General features: G+C 44.4%; 1 protein-coding gene across 2 annotated transcripts in view; it reads left to right on the top strand.

Moving 5' to 3' along the window:
* Window positions 1-19,619, top strand: part of LOC120995061 (polymeric immunoglobulin receptor-like) — a 150,627-nt gene that overhangs the window by 117,946 nt on the left and 13,062 nt on the right. For both annotated transcript variants that reach the window (XM_040424036.1, XM_040424035.1), the window contains exon 8: window positions 16,024-16,133. In XM_040424036.1, coding sequence (XP_040279970.1) covers window positions 16,024-16,133 — 110 coding nt within the window. The remainder of the gene's footprint in view (window positions 1-16,023; window positions 16,134-19,619) is intronic.

Here is a 19,619-nt window from a genome sequence, read left to right as displayed (position 1 = left end):
TGCTGAAAAATGAAATCTTCATCTCCATAAAGCTTTTCAGCAGATGGAAGCATGAAGTGCTCCAAAATCTCCTGATAGCTAGCTGCATTGACCCTGCCCTTGATAAAACACAGTGGACCAACACCAGCAGCTGACATGGCACCCCAGACCATCACTGACTGTGGGTACTTGACACTGGACTTCAGGCATTTTGGCATTTCCCTCTCCCCAGTCTTCCTCCAGACTCTGGCACCTTGATTTCCGAATGACGAGCAACAGTCCAGTGCTGCTTCTCTGTAGCCCAGGTCAGGCGCTTCTGCCGCTGTTTCTGGTTCAAAAGTGGCTTGACCTGGGGAATGCGGCAGCTGTAGCCTATTTCCTGCACACGCCTGTACACGGTGGCTCTGGATGTTTCTACTCCAGACTCAGTCCACTGCTTCCGCAGGTCCCCCAAGGTCTGGAATCGGTCCTTCTCCACAATCTTCCTCAGGGTCCGGTCACCTCTTCTCGTTGTGCAGCGTTTTCTGCCACACTTTTTCCTTCCCACAGACTTCCCACTGAGGTGCCTTGATACAGCACTCTGGGAACAGCCTATTCTTTCAGAAATTTCTTTCTGTGTCTTACTCTCTTGCTTGAGGGTGTCAATGATGGCCTTCTGGACAGCAGTCAGGTCGGCAGTCTTACCCATGATTGCGGTTTTGAGTAATGAACCAGGCTGGGAGTTTTTAAAAGCCTCAGGAATCTTTTGCAGGTGTTTAGAGTTAATTAGTTGATTCAGATGATTAGGTTAATAGCTCGTTTAGAGAACCTTTTCATGATATGCTAATTTTTTGAGATAGGAATTTGGGGTTTTCATGAGCTGTATGCCAAAATCATTAATATTAAAACAAGAAAAGGCTTGAACTACTTCAGTTGTGTGTAATGAATCTAAAATATATGAAAGTCTAATGTTTATCAGTACATTACAGAAAATAATGAACTTTATCACAATATGCTAATTTTTTGAAAAGGACCTGTATTTGGTTCAAATGGTGTTAAGCGTGTGTGGCAGCAACCAGGTGAGGAGTACAAAGACAAGTGTGTCTTGCCTACAGTCTAGCATGGTGGTGGTAGTGTCATGGTTTGGGGCTGCATGAGTTCTGCCGTCTGTGGGGAGCTACAGTTTATTAAAGGAACCATCAATGCCAACATATACTGTGACATAGAGAAAAATGTGGGGGATTCAGCCAGCACAACCCTGTGTGCAGGTGCACATTGCTATGGCGAAATACAGATACAAACGCAAAAACATAAATGCAATCGCACTCTGCAACCAGCACTCTGCCCTGCCTCTATGCTGGATGTTGAATGGGGAATTGGTGTACATTTTGGCCAAAGCGTAATAAGCCACTCACCGCGTCAAGGTCGCCTCCATGAGTGGTCCCTAACACTAGTTCCTACCTGTTATGGGCCATGACAGCCACACAAAGTCCAGAGAGCGTAGGTACAGCATGCACGCCAAGCACACTCTGCTTTTAACCCCGTCCGGTGCCATTACAGCTTTCATCGGATCCAGGGATGCAAGTACCAACATGCATGCTGAGCCCACTAAATACTTCTCCTGGAGCCAAATGGCTACTGGTAGGTGCTATATAAGCAGACTCAGTTTTATACTGACTTTAAAACCAGCCTCCAGGGAAGACTAACTGGTCAGGTGTGCATGGCTGCTTGGAGATCGCCACGCCTCCAATATATACTACAAAGAGAAAAATGTGGGGGATTCAGCCAGCACAACCCTGTATGCAGGTGCACATTGCTATGGCGAAATACAGATACAAACGCAAAAACATAAATGCAATCGCACTCTGCAACCAGCACTCTGCCCTGCCTCTATGCTGGATGTTGAATGGGGCATTGGTGTACATTTTGGCCAAAGCGTAATAAGCCACTCACCGCGTCAAGGTCGCCTCCATGAGTGGTCCCTAACACTAGTTCCTACCTGTTATGGGCCATGACAGCCACACAAAGTCCAGAGAGCGTAGGTCCTTTTTGAAAGGCTGCAGAGCAGCCAATCAACAAGCGTTTAACTCTGTGCCCTTAGAAGCCATCACAGCCATGACTACTAATGGCATGGCTGTGATTGGCCAGTGCAGCATGTGACCCAGCCTCTATATAAGGCTGAGTCACGTAGCGCCGCGCGTCACATCAGCTCCTATTAGCGCAGGGAAAGGATGCTGCTGGTGCTTTTAGGGACAGAGTAGGAAAGATTCTCTATTCCGAATTCAGAACAATGCTTGTTGAACTCAGCGATCTACAGCGATTTCAGCATATTACAGTGTGACAGAAAGGCTGCAGATAATCCAGTTACATTGTCTAAGTAAAATTACATATTTTTTTGCCAAAACACTAATATTTTGCTTTTTTCAGCATATTACAATGTGACAGAAAGGCCGTAGATACTCCAGTTCTATTTTCTAAGTAAAATTACAGCTTTTTTTGCCAAAACTCTAAATTTTGGTATTTATCAGCATATTACAATGTGGCAGAAAGGTGTTAGATACTCCAGTTACATTGTCTGAGTAAAATTTCAGCATTATTTGCCAAAACACTCAAATTTGGCATTTTTCAGCATATTACAGTGTGACAGAAAGACTGTAGATACTCCAGTTACATTGTCTGAGTAAAATTACAGCATTATTTGCCAAAACACTAAAATTTGGCATTTTTCAGCATATTACAGTGTGACAGAAATGCTATAGATACTCCAGTTACATTGTCTGAGTAAAATTATAGCTTTTTTTTGCCAAAACACAAAAATTTGGCATTTTTCAGCATATTACAGTGAGACAGAAAGGCCGTAGATACTCCAGTTACAATGTCTGAGTAAAATTACAGCTTTTTTTTTCCAAAACTCCTTAAATTTGGCATTTTTCAGCATATTACAGTGTGACAGAAAGGCGTTAGATACTCCAGTTATATTGTCTGAGTAAAATTACATCTTTTTTTGCCAAAACACTCAAATTTGGCTTTATTCAGCATATTACAGTGTGAAAGAAAGGCCGTAGATACTCTAGTTCTATTTTCTTAGTAAAATTACAGCTTTTTTTGCCAAAACACTCAAATTTGCCATTTTTCTGCATATTACAGTGTGACAGAAAGGCATTACATACTCCAGTTACATTGTCTGAGTAAAATTACAGCAATATTTGCCAAAACACAAAAATTTGGTATTTTTCTGCATATTACAGTGTGACAGAAAGGCTGTAGATACTCCAGTTACATTGTCTGAGTAAAATTACAGCTTTTTTTTTACAAAACACTCAAATTTGGCATTTTTCAGCATATTACAGTGTGACAGAAAGGCCGTACTCCAGTTACATTGTCTGAGTAAAATTACATCTTCTTTTGCCAAAACACTCAAATTTGGCTTTTTTCAGCATATTACAGTGTGACAGAAAGGCCGTAGATACTCCAATTCTATTTTCTTAATAAAATTACAGCTTTTTTTGCCAAAACACTCAATTTTGGCATTTATCAGCATATTACAGTGAGACAGAAAGGCCGTAGATACTCCAGTTACAATGTCTGAGTAAAATTACAGCTTTTTTTTGCCAAAACTCCAGAAAGGCGTTAGATACTCCAGTTACATTGTCTGAGTAAAATTACAGCATTATTTGCCAAAACACTCAAATTTGGCATTTTTCAGCATATTACAGTGTGACAGAAAGACTGTAGATACTCCAGTTAGTAAAATCACAGCTTTTTTTTGCCAAAACACTCAAATTTGGCATTTTTCTGCATATTACAGATTGACAGAAAGGCCGTAGATACTCCAGTTCTATTTTCTTATTAAAATTACAACTTTTTTTTGCCAAAACACTAAGTTTTGGCATTTTGCAGCCTTTTTTAGGGTGAAATAGAAGCTTTACGTACCACTCTTATATTCTATTAGTAACAAAAACAATCCTAAATTTGCAGAGAATGAGGAGAGGAGCACCCGGTCGTGGTGCTGCTGGTGGAGCTCCTGTTGCAGGGAGAGGACGTGGTCGATCTGTGCCAGCTACACGCACAAGTGAAACACCTTCCTCAGGTGCGAGTAGGTGACAGAACCTTCAGCATTATTTGGTCAGGCCTAATGCGGCTTTACGAATGGTGAGGCCAGAACAAGTACATGCGATAGTAGATTGGGTTGCTGACAGTGCCTCCAGTTCCTTTACATTGTCTCCCACCCAGTCTACTGCTGAAAGATCAGAGTTGGCACCTGCAGCCCATGTCCATCAGTCTTTCACCTCACCCCCTTGCAAATCAGCCAAGCAGTCTGAGCCCCAAGTCATGCAGCAGACTCTTCTGCTTTTTGATGACTCTGCTAGCAGGGTTTCCCAGGGCCATCCACCTAGCCCTGCCCCAGAAGTGGAAGAGATTGAGTGCACTGATGCCCAAACACTTATGTTTCAATATGAGCACATGGGAGGACCACCGCAGCATGTCTCGGATGATGACAAAATACAGGTGCCAACTGCTGTGGCTTTCGAAAGTGTGCAGACCGACAAGGAGGGCAGGGGTGAAGACTGGGTGGAAGATGATGTGGAGGATGATGAGGTCCTTGACCCCACATGGAATCAAGTTCATGCAAGTGACCTGTGCAGTTCGGAGGAAGAGGCGGTGGTGGCACAGAGCCACCAGCACAGCAGAAGAGGGAGCAGGGTGCAAAAGCGGAGCGGCCGTCCCCTAGACAGTATGCCTGCTACTGCCCACCGCAGCAAGGGACCTAGCACACCAAAGCCAGCTCCAAGGAGTTCCCTGGCGTGGCAGTTCTTCAGACAATGTGCTGACGACAAGACACGAGTGGTTTGCACGCTGTGCAATCAGAGCCTGAAGCAAGGCATAAACGTTCTCAACCTTAGCACAACCTGCATGACCAGGCATTTAAGTGCAATGCACGAGCTGCAGTGGAGTAGACAAACCAAGAAAGGTCTCTGGCTCCTCCTGCTTACCCTTCTGCTGCAGTCTCGACCTCTTCATCCACCTCTGGAGTGACAGTGGCACCTGCCACCCCGCAAACAGAGGATCTGCCAGCAACACCACACCTGGGTCATCATGTATCTCCACAATTTCCCACGGAATCGTTCAGCTCTCCATCTCCAAAACACTAGAGCGGAAGAGAAAGTACCCTCCTACCCACCCGCGATCCCTGGCCCTGAATGCCAGCACTTCAAAATTATTGTCCTTTGAAATGCTGTCATTTTGTTTGGTGGAGACCGAGAGTTTTAAAAGCCTTATGGCGGTGGCTGTCGTGCCCAGCCACCACTACTTTTCCAGGCATGCCACCCCTTCCCTGCACAACCAAGTGGGGGACAAAATCAGGTATGCACTGCGCAACGCCAGTAAACACGGTCAGGGACGTTATATCGCCAAAACAGCACACTGGGTAAATGCAGTAGGGGCTGGGCCTGAGGCGGATAGCAGTTTGGCGCATGTCCTTCCACCACCAAGGATTGCAGGGCACTTAAATTTGCCTCCTGTTGCTTCCTCCTCCTACTCTGCTTCCTCATCCGGTCAGTGTAACACCTTCACCACCAACTTCAGCAAAGCCAGGGGTAAACGACAACAGGCAGTTTTAAAACTTATCTGTTTGGGGGACAAACCCCACACCGCGCAGGAGCTGTGGACGGGCCTTGAACAACAGACCGATGAGTGGTTGGTGCCAGTGAGCCTCAAGCTCGGCCTAGTGGTGTGCGATAATGGGCGAAATCTCGTAGCAGTTCTGGGACTAGCTGGTTTGACGCACATCCCTTGCCCGGGGCATGTGCTGAATTTGATGGTGCAGGGGTTCCTTAAAAAATTACCTCTATGTCAGAGCTGCTGCATAAAGTGCGGGCCGTCTGTGCGCGCTTTTGGCGTTCTTACCCTGCTGCTGCTCGCCTGGTAGCGCTGCAGCGTAACTTCGGCCTTCCCGCTCACCACCTCATATGCGACGTGCCCACAAGGTGGAACTCCACATTGCACATGCTGGCCAGACTGTGCGAGCAGCAGCAGGCGATAGTGGAGTTTCAGCTGCAGCACACATGGGTGAGTCGCTCTGCATAACAGCACCACTTCACCACCAATGACTGGGCCTCCATGCGAGACCTGTGTTCCTTGTTGCGCTATTTCGAGTACTCCACCAACATTGCCAGTGCCGATAACGCCGTTCTCAGCGTTACTATCCCACTTCTATGCCTCCTTAAAAAAACGCTGGAAGAGGATGTGGCACAGGAGTAGGAGGAGGAGGAGGAGGGATCATTTCATAGGGTTTCCGGCCAGTCATTCACAAGTGGCTCCGAGGGTGGGTTCCTACACCCACAAACGCCAGGTACACAATTGTCCAGCCATGGCACAGTTCTGGAGGATGAATAGGTGGAGGATGAGGAGGATGAGATGGAAGAGGAGGCACCGTGTTCACAGCAGGGTGGCACCCAAACCAGCTCCAGGCCATCACTAGTGCGTGGCTGGGGGGATACAGAGGACACAGACGATACACCTCCCACAGAGGACAGCTTTTCGTTGCCTCTGGGCAGCCTGGCACACATGAGCGATTACATTTTGCAGTGTCTCCGCAACGACCGCCGAGTTGCCCACATTCTAATTTTTGCTGATTACTGGGTGGCCATGCTGCTGGATCCCCATTACAAGGACAACGTACCGTCCTTAATTCCCTCACTGGAGCGTGATCGTAAGATGCTCGAGCACAAGCGCACGCTGGTAGACGTGCTGCTGGCGGGGGCACAGTGGAAGCACAAGGCGAAGGCAGAGGAGGAGGAAGAGGTCACCAACGCAGCTAGGGCACCACCAGCACCTCAGAAAGCAGGGTTAGCATGGTCGAAATGTGGAAAAGCTTTGTCAGCACGCCACAACAACCAGCACCACCAGCTGATATGGAACGTCTTAGCAGGAGGCAGCATTTCAGCAACATGGTGGAGCAGTATGTGTGCACACTCCTACACGTACTGAATGTTGGGTCTGCCCCCTTAAACTTCTGGGTCTCCAAATTGGGCACATAGTCTGAGCTTGCCCTTTACGCCTTGGAGGTGCTGGCCTGCCCTGCAGCCAGTGTATTGTCTGAACGTGTGTTTAGCACGGCAGGGGGCGTTATCACAGACAAGCGCAGCCGCCTGTCCACAGCCAATGTGGACAAGCTCACATTCATTCAAATGAACCAGGTATGGATCCCACAGGACTTGTACGTACCTTGTGCAGAATAGACATGTATACCGGCCTTTACCAGCCATTGTTATACTACTGCTCAATTGCTCATTGTTGTATTTTGGATATTTCACACTCTTTTGGAGTGTACCCTAATAATTTTTTTTTAAAAAAAACTGTGTTGGCTACCTCGTCCTCCTCCACCGCCGCTTCCACCTACACCGCTACGTCCACCGCCTCCTCAACCTCCTACTCCATATGGACCTCCACCTCATACATCAAGATTATTTTTTTTTATTTGTACGTATTTTATTTTATGTCATTTCACTAATTTGTCTGTTACATTTTCGGGTGAAATTCACAAATTTTTGGCTGTGATATACCCCTGCTCTACCTAGTAGACAGGTAAACAAATTTCACTAATTTGTCTCTTACATTTTCGGGTGAAATTCTGAAATTTTGGGCTGTGATATACCCCTGCTCTACCTAGTAGACAGGTAAACAAATTTCACTAATTTGTCTGTTACATATTCGGGTGAAATTCACCAATTTTTGGCTGTAATATACCCCTGCTCTACCTAGTAGACAAGTAAAGAAATTTCACTAATTTGTCTGTTACATTTTCAGCTGAAATTCACCAATTTTTGGATGTGATATTCCCCTGCTCTACCTAGTAGACGGATTAATAAATTTCACAAATTTTTCTGTTACATTGATGGTGACATTCACAAATTTTTGGCTGTGATATACCCCTGCTCTACCTAGTAGACAGGTAAACAAATTTAACTAACTTGTCTGTTACATTTTCGGGTGAAAGTCACAAAATTTTGGCTGTGATATACCCCTGCTCTACCTAGTAGACAGGTTAATAAATTTCACAAATTTTTCTGTTACATTGTCGGGTGACATTCACCAATTTTGTGCTGTGATACACCCCTGCTCTACCTAGTAGACAGGTAAACAAATTTCACTAATCTGTCTGTTACATTTTCGGGTGAAATTCACAAATTTTTGGCTGTGATATACCCCTTCTCTACCTAGTAGACAGGCTAATAAATTTCACTCATTTTTCTGTTACATTCTTGTGTGACATTTTACCATTTTTGCCGTGAATAAACCCCATCTCTGCATAGGTGACAGGGACCGAATTTAAAAAAAATCATCTGTTCCATTGGTGGGTGACATTAACCCATTTCTGGCGATGAAAAACCCCTGCTCTGCATAGGTGACAGGGAATTAAATTAGTAAAATTCGTCTTTAATTGGCCCTTTCATTCGATCCTTCCGCTTTCATAACTTGTCCCACATTTCAGCTCGATCACATTGCAGCCATTGACCTCCCTTGGATGTGGTATCCCTTTCTCACGCTCCCTCTCCGGCATGGAACCCTGATTCGCCGATAACCGTGATCAACATGGTAGGCTCAGAAAAGAACATCGAAAGTTGATAGAGAAGATATCCAAATGGATTGTGGATGTCATGGGGATGTGCGATCAGGCAGAAGTTATCTAGAGTCAACAAAGCGGCAGCAGGGCCTCTCCTGTCTAACGTTTCCAAATCCTAAATACCCCAGTGACATTCCCTATAATTTTTTATTAATCATTCCAATAACAGGGCATCTTAAGAGTCCTATATTGATATTAATCGTCACTACCTCCCCGAGTCGGGAGTGGGTAATTGCCGTGCGCCCCCTCCTTTCCTTCAATTCTTCAGTTTTAATAGCTTCTCCCACATTTCCGCTCGATCACAATTAAATTTCATCCATTGATCTCCCTTGGATGTGCTATCCCTTTCTCACGCTTCCTCTCCGGCGTGGAACCCTGATTCGCCGCTAACCGTGATCAACATGGTAGGCGCAGAAAAGAACATCGAAAGTTGATAGAGCAGATATCCAATTGGATCGTGATTCACATCATGGGGACATGCGACATGGTATGTGCGCACACGCCTACACGAACTGAATGATGGGTCTGCCCCCTGCAACTTCTGGGTCTCCAAATGGGGCACATGGCCTGAGCTTGCCCTTTATGCCTTGGAGGTGCTGGCCAGGGTATTGTCTGAACGTGTGTTTAGCACAACTGGAGGGGGTTATCACAGGTTATATTCCCTAATGTTTTTGTACCCTAATTTAAAAAAATAAAAATAAATTAAAAACCAAAAAGCAGAGTAGGCTACCTCCTTCTCCTCCACCGCCGCTTCCACCTACACCGCCACATCCACTGCCTCCTCAACCTCCTACTCCATATGGACCTCATCCTCCTAGATCAAGATAATTATTTATATTTTTACGTATTTTATGTTATTTAAAGTCATTTCCCTATCCACATTTGTTTGCAGAGCACTTGCCATGCTCTTAACCACATTTTGCTGGCATTTGCAGCCCTCTAGCCCTTTCCATTACATTTTTAGAGCCATTTTAGTGCTCAAAAGTCTGCGTCCCTATTGACTTTAATGGTGTTCGGATTCGGGGTCAAGTTTGGGTCCCAAACTCGAACTTTTTTGTGAAATTCGGCCGAACCCGAACATCCAGGTGTCCGCTCAACTCTAATGGCCACACAAAATATTAGCACTTTGGGCACAATTTGGCCATTTTCACTTAGGGGTGTATTCACTTTTGTTGCCAGTGGTTTAGATATTAATAGCTGTGTGTTGAGTTATTTTGAGGGCACATCAAATCTACACTGTTATACAAGCTGTACACGGACTACTTTACATTATATCAAAGTGTCATATCTTCAATGTTGTCCCATGAAGAGATAGAATAAAATATTTACAAAAATGTGAGGGGTGTACTCACTTTTGTGAGATACTACTGTATATATTGAAGAGAACAGGGCCCAATACTGACCCTTGTGGTACCCCACTAGTGACAGTGACCCAATCTGAGTGTGTACTGTTAATAACCACCCTCTGTTTTCTATCAATGAAATTCAGATCTTTCAAAATTCAACTGATCAGGCTTATATTTGTAAAAGTGTAAAAAGTAGTTCAATTTCTGCTCATTCGCCAGCTTTAAAACAATCCTAACTGCAGTAAGAACTGCAATAAAAACTGCTAAGTGTTAACTTCCCCCATAGCAAAAATAAAAAACAGATGAAACCGATCTGATTTAAAGAGCAGAACAGTATCTCTGGGAACACAGGCTTCAGAAGCATTTGTAGAATACTTATGCAGGTCCAGTATAGTTTAGCACAGGCATGCGCAACATGCGGCCCTCCAGCTGTTGCAAAACTACAACTCCCAGCATGCTCTATTAGCTGTAGGCTGTCCAGGCATACTGGGAGTTGTAGTTTTGCAACAGCTGGAGGGCCGCAGGATGGGCATCCCTGGTTTAGCATGTTCCAATTCATCCCAAAAGTATTTTATAGGGCTGTGGTCAGTCTTCTCTGCTGGTCACTCAATTTAGTGCACATCAAACTCATTAACCACTTAAGGACCACAGGTTTATACCCCCCTAAAGACCAGGCCCTTTTTTACAAATCGGCACTCCACAACTTTAGCGGTTTATTGCTCGGTCATGCAACTTACCACCCAATTGAATTTTACCTCCTTTTCTTCTCACTAATAGAGCTTTCATTTGGTGGTATTTCATTGCTACTGACATTTTTACTTTTTTTGTTATTAATCGAAATTTAACGATTTTTTTTGCAAAAAAATGCCATTTTTCACTTTCAGTTGCAAAATTTAGCAAAAAAACGAGATCCATATATAAATTTTTCTCTAAATTTATTGTTCTACATGTCTTTGATAAAAAAAAAATGTTTGGGTAAAAAAAAAAATGGTTTGGGTAAAAGTTATAGCGTTTACAAACTATGGTACAAAAATGTGAATTTCCGCTTTTTGAAGCAGCTCTGACTTTCTGAGCACCTGTCATGTTTCCTGAGGTTCTACAATGGCCAGACAGTACAAACACCCCACAAATGACCCCATTTCGGAAAGTAGACACCCTAAGGTATTTGCTGATGGGCATAGTGAGTTCATAGAACTTTTTATTTTTTGTCACAAGTTAGTGGAAAATGAGGATTTTTTATTTAATTTTTTCTTACAAAGTCTCATATTCCACTAACTTGTGACAAAAAATAAAAACTTCTATGAACTCACTATGCCCATCAGCGAATACCTTGGGGTGTCTTCTTTCCAAAATGGGGTCACTTGTGGGGTAGTTATACTGCCCTGGCATTCTAGGGGCCCAAATGTGTGGTAAGTAGTTTGAAATCAAAATGTGTAAAAAATGACCGGTGAAATCCGAAAGGTGCTCTTTGGAATGTGGGCCCCTTTGCCCACCTAGGCTGCAAAAAAGTGCCACACATGTGGTATCGCCGTACTCAGGAGAAGTTGGGGAATGTGTTTTGGGGTGTCATTTTACATATACCCATGCTGGGTGAGAGAAATATCTTGGTCAAATGCCAACTTTGTATAAAAAAATGGGAAAAGTTGTCTTTTGCCAAGATATTTCTCTCACCCAGCATGGGTATATGTAAAATGACACCCCAAAACACATTCCCCAACTTCTCCTGAGTACGGAGATACCACATGTGTGACACTTTTTTGCAGCCTAGGTGGGCAAAGGGGCCCATATTCCAAAGAGCACCTTTCGGATTTCACCGGTCATTTTTTACACATTTTGATTTCAAACTTCTTACCACACATTTGGGCCCCTAGAATGCCAGGGCAGTATAACTACCCCACAAGTGACCCCATTTTGGAAAGAAGACCCCCCCCAGGTATTTCGTGATGGGCATAGTGAGTTCATGGAAGTTTTTATTTTTTGTCACAAGTTAGTGGAATATGAGACTTTGTAAGGGAAAAATAAAAATAAAAAAATCATCATTTTCCGCTAACTTGTGACAAAAAATATAAAATTCTAGGAACTCGCCATGCCCCTCACGGAATACCTTGGGGTGTCTTCTTTCCAAAATGGGGTCACTTGTGGGGTAGTTATACTGCCCTGGCATTTTCCAGGGGCCCTAATGTGTGGTAAGTAGGTAAATGACCTGTGAAATCCTAAAGGTGCTCTTTGGAATGTGGGCCCCTTTGCCCACCTAGGCTGCAAAAAAGTGTCACACATGTGGTATCGCCGTATTCAGGAGAAGTTGGGCAATGTGTTTTGGAGTGTCTTTTTATATATACTCATGCTGGGTGAGAGAAATATCTTGGCAAAAGACAACTTTTCCCATTTTTTTATACAAAGTTGGCATTTGACCAAGATATTTATCTCACCCAGCATGGGTATATGTAAAATGACACCCCAAAACACATTGCCCAACTTATCCTGAGTACGGCGATACCAGATGTGTGACACTTTTTTGCAGCCTAGATGCGCAAAGGGGCCCACATTCCTTTTATGAGGGCATTTTTAGACATTTGGATCACAGACTTCTCATGCTTTAGGGCCCCTAAAATGCCAGGGCAGTATAAATACCCCACATGTGACCCCATTTTGGAAAGAAGACACCCCAAGGTATTAAATGAGGGGCATGGCGAGTTCATAGAAATTTTTTTTTTTTGGCACAAGTTAGCGGAAATTGATTTTATTTATTTTTTTCTCACAAAGTCTCCCTTTCCGCTAACTTGGGACAAAAATTTCAATCTTTCATGGACTCAATATGCCCCTCACGGAATACCTGGGGGTGTCTTCTTTCCGAAATGGGGTCACATGTGGGGTATTTATACTGCCCTGGCATTCTAGGGGCCCTAAAGCGTGAGAAGAAGTCTGGAATATAAATGTCTAAAAATTTTTACGCATTTGGATTCCGTGAGGGGTATGGTGAGTTCATGTGAGATTAAATTTTTTGACACAAGTTAGTGGAATATGAGACTTTGTAAGAAAAAAATAATAATTTCCGCTAACTTGGGCCAAAAAAATGTCTGAATGGAGCCTTACAGAGGGGTGATCAATGACAGGGGGGTGATCAATGACAGGGGGGTGATCAATGACAGGGGGGTGATCAGGGAGTCTATATGGGGTGATCACCCCCCTGTCATTGATCACCCCCCTATAAGGCTCCATCCAGATGTCCGTATGTGTTTTGCGGATCCGATCCATGTATCCGTGGATCCGTAAAAATCATACGGACATCTGAATGCAGCCTGACAGGGGGGGGTGATCAATGACAGGGGGGTGATCAGGGAGTCTATATGGGGTGATCACCACAGTCATTGATCACGCCCCTGTAAGGCTCCATTCAGACGTCCGTATGCGTTTTGCGGATCCGATCCATCTATCAGTGGATCCGTAAAAATCATGCGGACGTCTGAATGGAGCTTTACAGGGGGGTGATCAATGACAGGGGGGTAATCAATGACAGGGGGGTGATCAGGGAGTCTATATGGGGTGATCACCACAGTCATTGATCACCCCCCTGTAAGGCTCCATTCAGAAGTCTGTATGCGTTTTGCGGATCCGATCCATCTATCACTGGATCCGTAAAAATCATGCGGACATCTGAATGGAGCTTTACAGGGGGGTTATAAAATGACAGGGGGGTAATCAATGACAGGGGGGTGATCAGGGAGTCTATATGGGGTGATCACCACAGTCATTGATCACGCCCCTGTAAGGCTCCATTCAGACGTCCGTATGCGTTTTGCGGATCCGATCCATCTATCAGTGGATCCGTAAAAATCATGCGGACGTCTGAATGGAGCTTTACAGGGGGGTGATCAATGACAGGGGGGTAATCAATGACAGGGGGTGATCAGGGAGTCTATATGGGGTGATCAGGGGTGATCAAGGGTGAATAAGGGGTTAATAAGTGACAGGGGGGGGGTGTAGTGTAGTGGTGCTTGGTGCAACATATTACTGAGCTACCTGTGTCCTCTGGTGGTCGATCCAAACAAAAGGGACCACCAGAGGACCAGGTAGCAGATATATTAGACGCTGTTATCAAAACAGCGTCTAATATACCTGTTAGGGGTTAAAAAAATCCCATCTCCAGCCTGCCAGCGAACGATCACCGCTGGCAGGCTGGAGATCCACTCTCTTACCTTCCGTTCCTGTGAGCGCGCGCGCCTGTGTGCGCGCGTTCACAGGAAATCTCGGCTCACGCGAGATGACGCCAATCGGCGTTAGCGTAGCCTGAGGGAGCCGCCGCGATGACGCCTTTCGGCGTTACAGTTGCGGCAAGAGGTTAATCCATGTTTTTATGTATCTGACTCTGTGTACATAGGCACATGCTGGACCAGGTTTCCTCCAAACAGTTGCCACAAAAGTGGACGCATACTGTACAATTGCTGTAACATTAATATTATCCTTCACTGGAACAATAACAATGTTACTTCAGAACACTGAGGTAAAGAGCTGCCTCATCCTCCCCTCTGCTCTACTTGTCAGGGATTATGATCCTGAATACAGCTGATAAGATGTTCAGCTGAATCTCTGTAGGAATGGAGTTCATAAGGAGACAGGTAAAGTAAAGAGAGGACGGACAGGACACACTGTGGTAATGGAGACTGCATACATGTGCTGCTGCTCATTAGCCACATCCCCACCTCCTCTCTATACTTCATGTCTCCTCATGATCTTCATTCCTACAGAGATTCAGCTGAAGATCATATTAAACTGTATTCAAGATTATAATCCCTGACAAGTAGAGCAGAGAGGAGGCTGATGCAGCTCTTTAGCTCAGTGTTGTGAAGTAACCTGTCCTCCTGTGTGATTAGGACAAGTTTTGTGTGTACTAATATGACGGTGGCCATTTTATTTCTCCTGGTGATTGCTCCCTAGACAATAAGAAACCATCATTACTAATGAAAGGAATATATATATGAGAATATATGTATAATAAATTCCCGGAGAACTTCTAAGGACTCCAGTTTTTCATGAAACAAATGTAACACAATATTGTGACATGCTATCAAATCCCTTTGCTGGTTGCACTTCAGAACACAGCCACTAGGTAGGTGCACATGGCTATATATAGGAGAGACATCGCAAAATCACAATGTTTTATAAAGCTGGAAATATTATGCCACACATTTCAGGATATGTTGAGCCAAGAAAAAAAGTAAAGAAGGACAGAACCGTATAGATATACAACTGTAAGGCCTCCTGCACACGAACGTGTGCTGCCCATTGCCGTATTGCGGACCACATTTGCGGATCCGCAATACACGGTAGCCGTTCTATGGGCATTCCGCATATCGGATGCGGACCCATTCACTTCAATGGGTCTGCAAATCTGGAGATGCGGAATGGAGCGGAATGGAAGCACGGAACGAAAGCCTACGGAAGCACTACGGAGTGCTTCCGTGGGGTTTCGTCCTGTACTTCCGTTCCGCAAAAAGATAGAACATGTCCTATATTTTTGCAGAACGGCTGGATCGCGGACCCATTGATGTTCGTGCATTGTGGCCCGCAATTTGCGGGGCCACGGGGCACACGTTCTTAAGCTGCTCTCTCATTTTTCACATGCTTGATACCTTAATTAAAAGAAAGTAACTGTTCACTTATTTTACTGTGTTTGAGGGGTTCTTTGACAGGGGAGTACTCTTCTCTACCATTGTTCATTCCAAGGCTGGCAATAAACAAGAACTAAGAAATGTTGGCCAAAGGATCTTTTGGTTAGCTGCTATCCTCCCCTCCTCCCCCATTAATCTGCTCATACAACATGTTTAAACAGACATGCACTTTCTCCATTTGGTAAAAGATACCTCAGATTATGCAAATACAAAATGACATGAGCAGTTGATGGTTCCTCTCAAAATTCTAAAAATGTCTGTATAGGCTATCCTGGGACTACTGATTGACAGTTATATTCTGTGTTCTTTATAAGGTGAAAGCATACGCCATTTGGCTGTTATATACTATATAATGTTATTACTAATTTTCTTAAATGATAAAAAATAGACTACAAAATACATTTTTATCTCCTTTGTGCAACAGTGAGAACAAACAAAACAGCGTGCTTCCTGCGGTTCTGTCCGTTTGTGCTGCAGGCCTGGTGGCTGCTGCTGTTTTCTTCATCATTCGATATAAAAGAAAAAGGAATTCAGGCAAGTATGGAAAAAGTATTGATTTGATACCGATGGCTTTTTAAATATTAATATCAATATAAAACACTTTGTTCAGATATTTTACAATCCAGAAACTGATTGTTTTTGTTCCTCGTTACAGTAACAAGAACCACTTTATTTGCCCACTAATTTACAAGTATGGGGATTAACAATGCTCTAGACTAGAGTTATGGAGTGTATTAAAAATTGTCTTTTTGCATGCAATTTAAAAAATACACTCATTGACAAAAAACACACCAAGAAGGAGTTGTTGGAATAGAATGAAACTTTCTATGTATAAATGTAATGATGATATATGTAAATGATTATAATAATATTTGAGCAAAAGGACAAGTTTATTGGGGAAAACTGGACAATTGAAAGGCGGCTCTAGTACACTATTGGACCACCTCTAGCCTGGATACAAGTTGGGCATGGAGGCATACAGGTTCTGTATGGTATCCTGCAGTACATTTGCCACAGATGTGGCAGCTGGGCCTGTAGATCCTGCAGGCTTGTATGTTGCAAAAGCTGGCATCCCAGTTAGTCCCATATATGCTCGATTGGCAATAAATCTGGTGACTTGGCAGGCCAAGGATGTAGTACAGTCTGGATGAGACATTCCTGGGAAACCCCTGTTATTTGTGGGTGAGCATTACCATGCTGAAAATGCCTGTTGGCAGTCCTGCCATGAGAGTCAACAGATGTGGCCAGAGGTCCCTCATATCACTCGTAGGGGTGACTGACTTGCGTGTGATGGCTCCCCAGATCATCACACCAGCAGTTGGGGCAGTGTGTTGCTCCAGAGCAAGATTGAAGTGCTCACCATGAACCTTCCATACTCAAACCCAACCATCATGGGATCTCAAACAGAACCTGGATTTGTTGCTAAAGACAATACAGATCCAGTCCATAACAGTAGTGATTTCTTATTCACGACACCACTGCAAACAAAGGAGATAGTAGCTGTCTGCCAATGGCAAGACACGTAAGGGGAATTGTGACACCAAATTATATTTTGCTAAAATAGCTGATCAGAGACAGGGGTGTATAAAGAGAGTGCCACCAGTGTCTGGATGGTGGACAATGAAAGAGCGGGAGCTACTTGTGCTTGTTGTTGAATCAAACAATCCTCTACTAGTGGTCTGTATGGGTCGGCCAGAGCCTGTTGGCTGTACTGTACTGTTCCCAACACCTCCGAACAGCTAGGTCAGAACAGCCTAGATGGTGGGCAGTTCATTGAAATTACCATACTGCTTCTCTAAGGCCAATGCCGTGCCCACTCTCAAAGTCTGTTAACTGCGGAAAAATGTCTTCAAGTGTTTCATGGATCTCTCAACGATCTCTCATCAAGAGGTACACTACCCAAAATTAGACTCTGTGGCAAGAACAAGTGGGTAATTTATCAAATAGAAATATGCCTAAATTAGGCGTATTTCCGGTACAGATTGCAGTGCAAAGGTCCTTTGCGCTACAATCTGCGACTTCTCCTGGCTCACGCCAGGTCTAAAAAAAGTGGACATGGCGTGGGTCATTTTCTATGCCTGGTTTAGGCGTAGAAAATAGTCTAAATGCACACAGACATTGTGTGCCTGTGGCCGTATTGTGGCCCGCATACAGCGGGTCCGCAATACACGGGCACCTGCCTGTGTGCACTCCGCATCACTTGAATGGGTCCGCAATCATGGAGATGCAGAACGGAAGCACGGATCGGAACCCCATGGAAGCACTATGGAGTGCTTCCGTGGTGTTTATGTCCATGGCTCTGCACCCCAAAAAAATAGAACTTCTTCTATTTTTTTGCAGAGCAGACGGATCACGGACCCATTCAAGTTGAATGGGCCGTTCCGGCCGCAGCAATTAATGCACGGAACAGTTGCTCAACGTTCGTGAGCAAGAGGCCTAAGACAGCTAGGAAGCTGTCTTACATTTGGAAGTGGCAATGGATCTGCTAAAGTTACGAAGAGGCCGGAGTTATGAAGAGCCCTGCACTGGCGGATCCACCGCCAGTGCAGGGCTTTATTAAGACCAGAGTCTAAAACTTTGGTCTTAATAAATGTGCCCCCAAGTGTCTAATCAGACCACACCTATCTGCATGCCAAGTTTTCTGGCAATCCAACATTTCTATCTGCCACTTGCAGGCCTCCATAGGAACTAATGCTGTGAATGTCTCAGGATTCTTCAGAGTGACCAAGGCTATCACAAGGAATGAAAGTCTCCCCCTATTGCAGCGCGTTGAAGCGGTTCGGGCCCTGGGAGAAAAGCTCTCTTGTGGAAAGCCGTCTCAGATGCCATGATCACAATTAAGGGTACTTTCACACTTGCGTTGTGAGGATCCGGCAGGCAGTTCCATCGCCGGAACTGCTGCCGGATCCGGAAATCCATGTGCAAACGGATATCATTTGTCAGACGGATCCGCATGTGAATCCGTCTGACGAATTCATTGAAATACCGGATCCGTCTCATCGGTGTCATGCGGAAAAACGGATCCTGTATTTATTATTTTCACATTTTTAAAGGTCTGCGCATGCAAGACTGTACCCGGCACTAATACCTTTAAATGGAAATTAATGCCGGATCCGGCATTCCGGCAAGTGTTCCGGAATTTTGGACTGAGAAAATACCACAGCATGCTGCTGTATTTTCTCCGGCCAAATAACGTAAGAGGGACTGAACTGATGCATCCTGATGCATACTGAACAGAATGCTCTCCATTCAGAATGCATTAGGATTAAACTGATCAGTTTTTTCCGGTAGTGAGCCCCTAGGACGGAACTCAATACCGGAAAATAATAATGCTAGTGTGAAAGTACCCTAACCATGCCATCTGAGGGGTTAAATATCTGTGATCAGCATTATTGGTGATCACAGACATTAGTCCCGTGGATTTTCTGTGTGAAACAGCAGAAACGCAGTGGAGCAGGTGCCATCATTAAAAGGCAGACCAGTGCTGTACATGTACAGCGCCATTTGGGAAGGGGTTAAAGGTAAAGCAAAAATGTATTTTTACTGCAGTACATTTGCTTATCCTATGATCTAGTTTCATTATCTAAACACTTGCCCCAAGTGTTCTCCTTTGACTCATTGAGCATTGTTATGATTGTCTAATAAAAGGGTTTTTCCAAAACTACACAGCTCCACCCACTGCACTGGTTACTGCAGTCCTTTATTGCAAATGTTCAATGCATGCAGAACCTAAAGTTGGCCATACACATAAGATGTTGGTCACTGCATTGTTTAGGTAGCAGCTTTCTCCCCGACCTCACCATAAACGCACGTGCCTGGGAAAGCAGCCTAGACATTGACAGATTTTTTTACTGATATTAGTGTGGTCAATATTTAGAATTGTCCCATTTAGGAAAGCTATAAAGGATGCATAAAATCATGCCATGACTCTGTATGTTATAAGAATCAAGAAGTTGACAACTGAGCATCTTGTGCATGGTAGAGTTACTGTATATGTAGACATGGAGTGTATACAATGTG

This window comes from Bufo bufo, chromosome 3 (genome assembly GCF_905171765.1).
Source record: "Bufo bufo chromosome 3, aBufBuf1.1, whole genome shotgun sequence".
Classification (NCBI taxonomy): Eukaryota; Metazoa; Chordata; class Amphibia; order Anura; family Bufonidae; genus Bufo; species Bufo bufo.
Note: the sequence above shows the minus strand (reverse complement) of the source record. Positions and strands in the feature narration are given on the sequence as shown.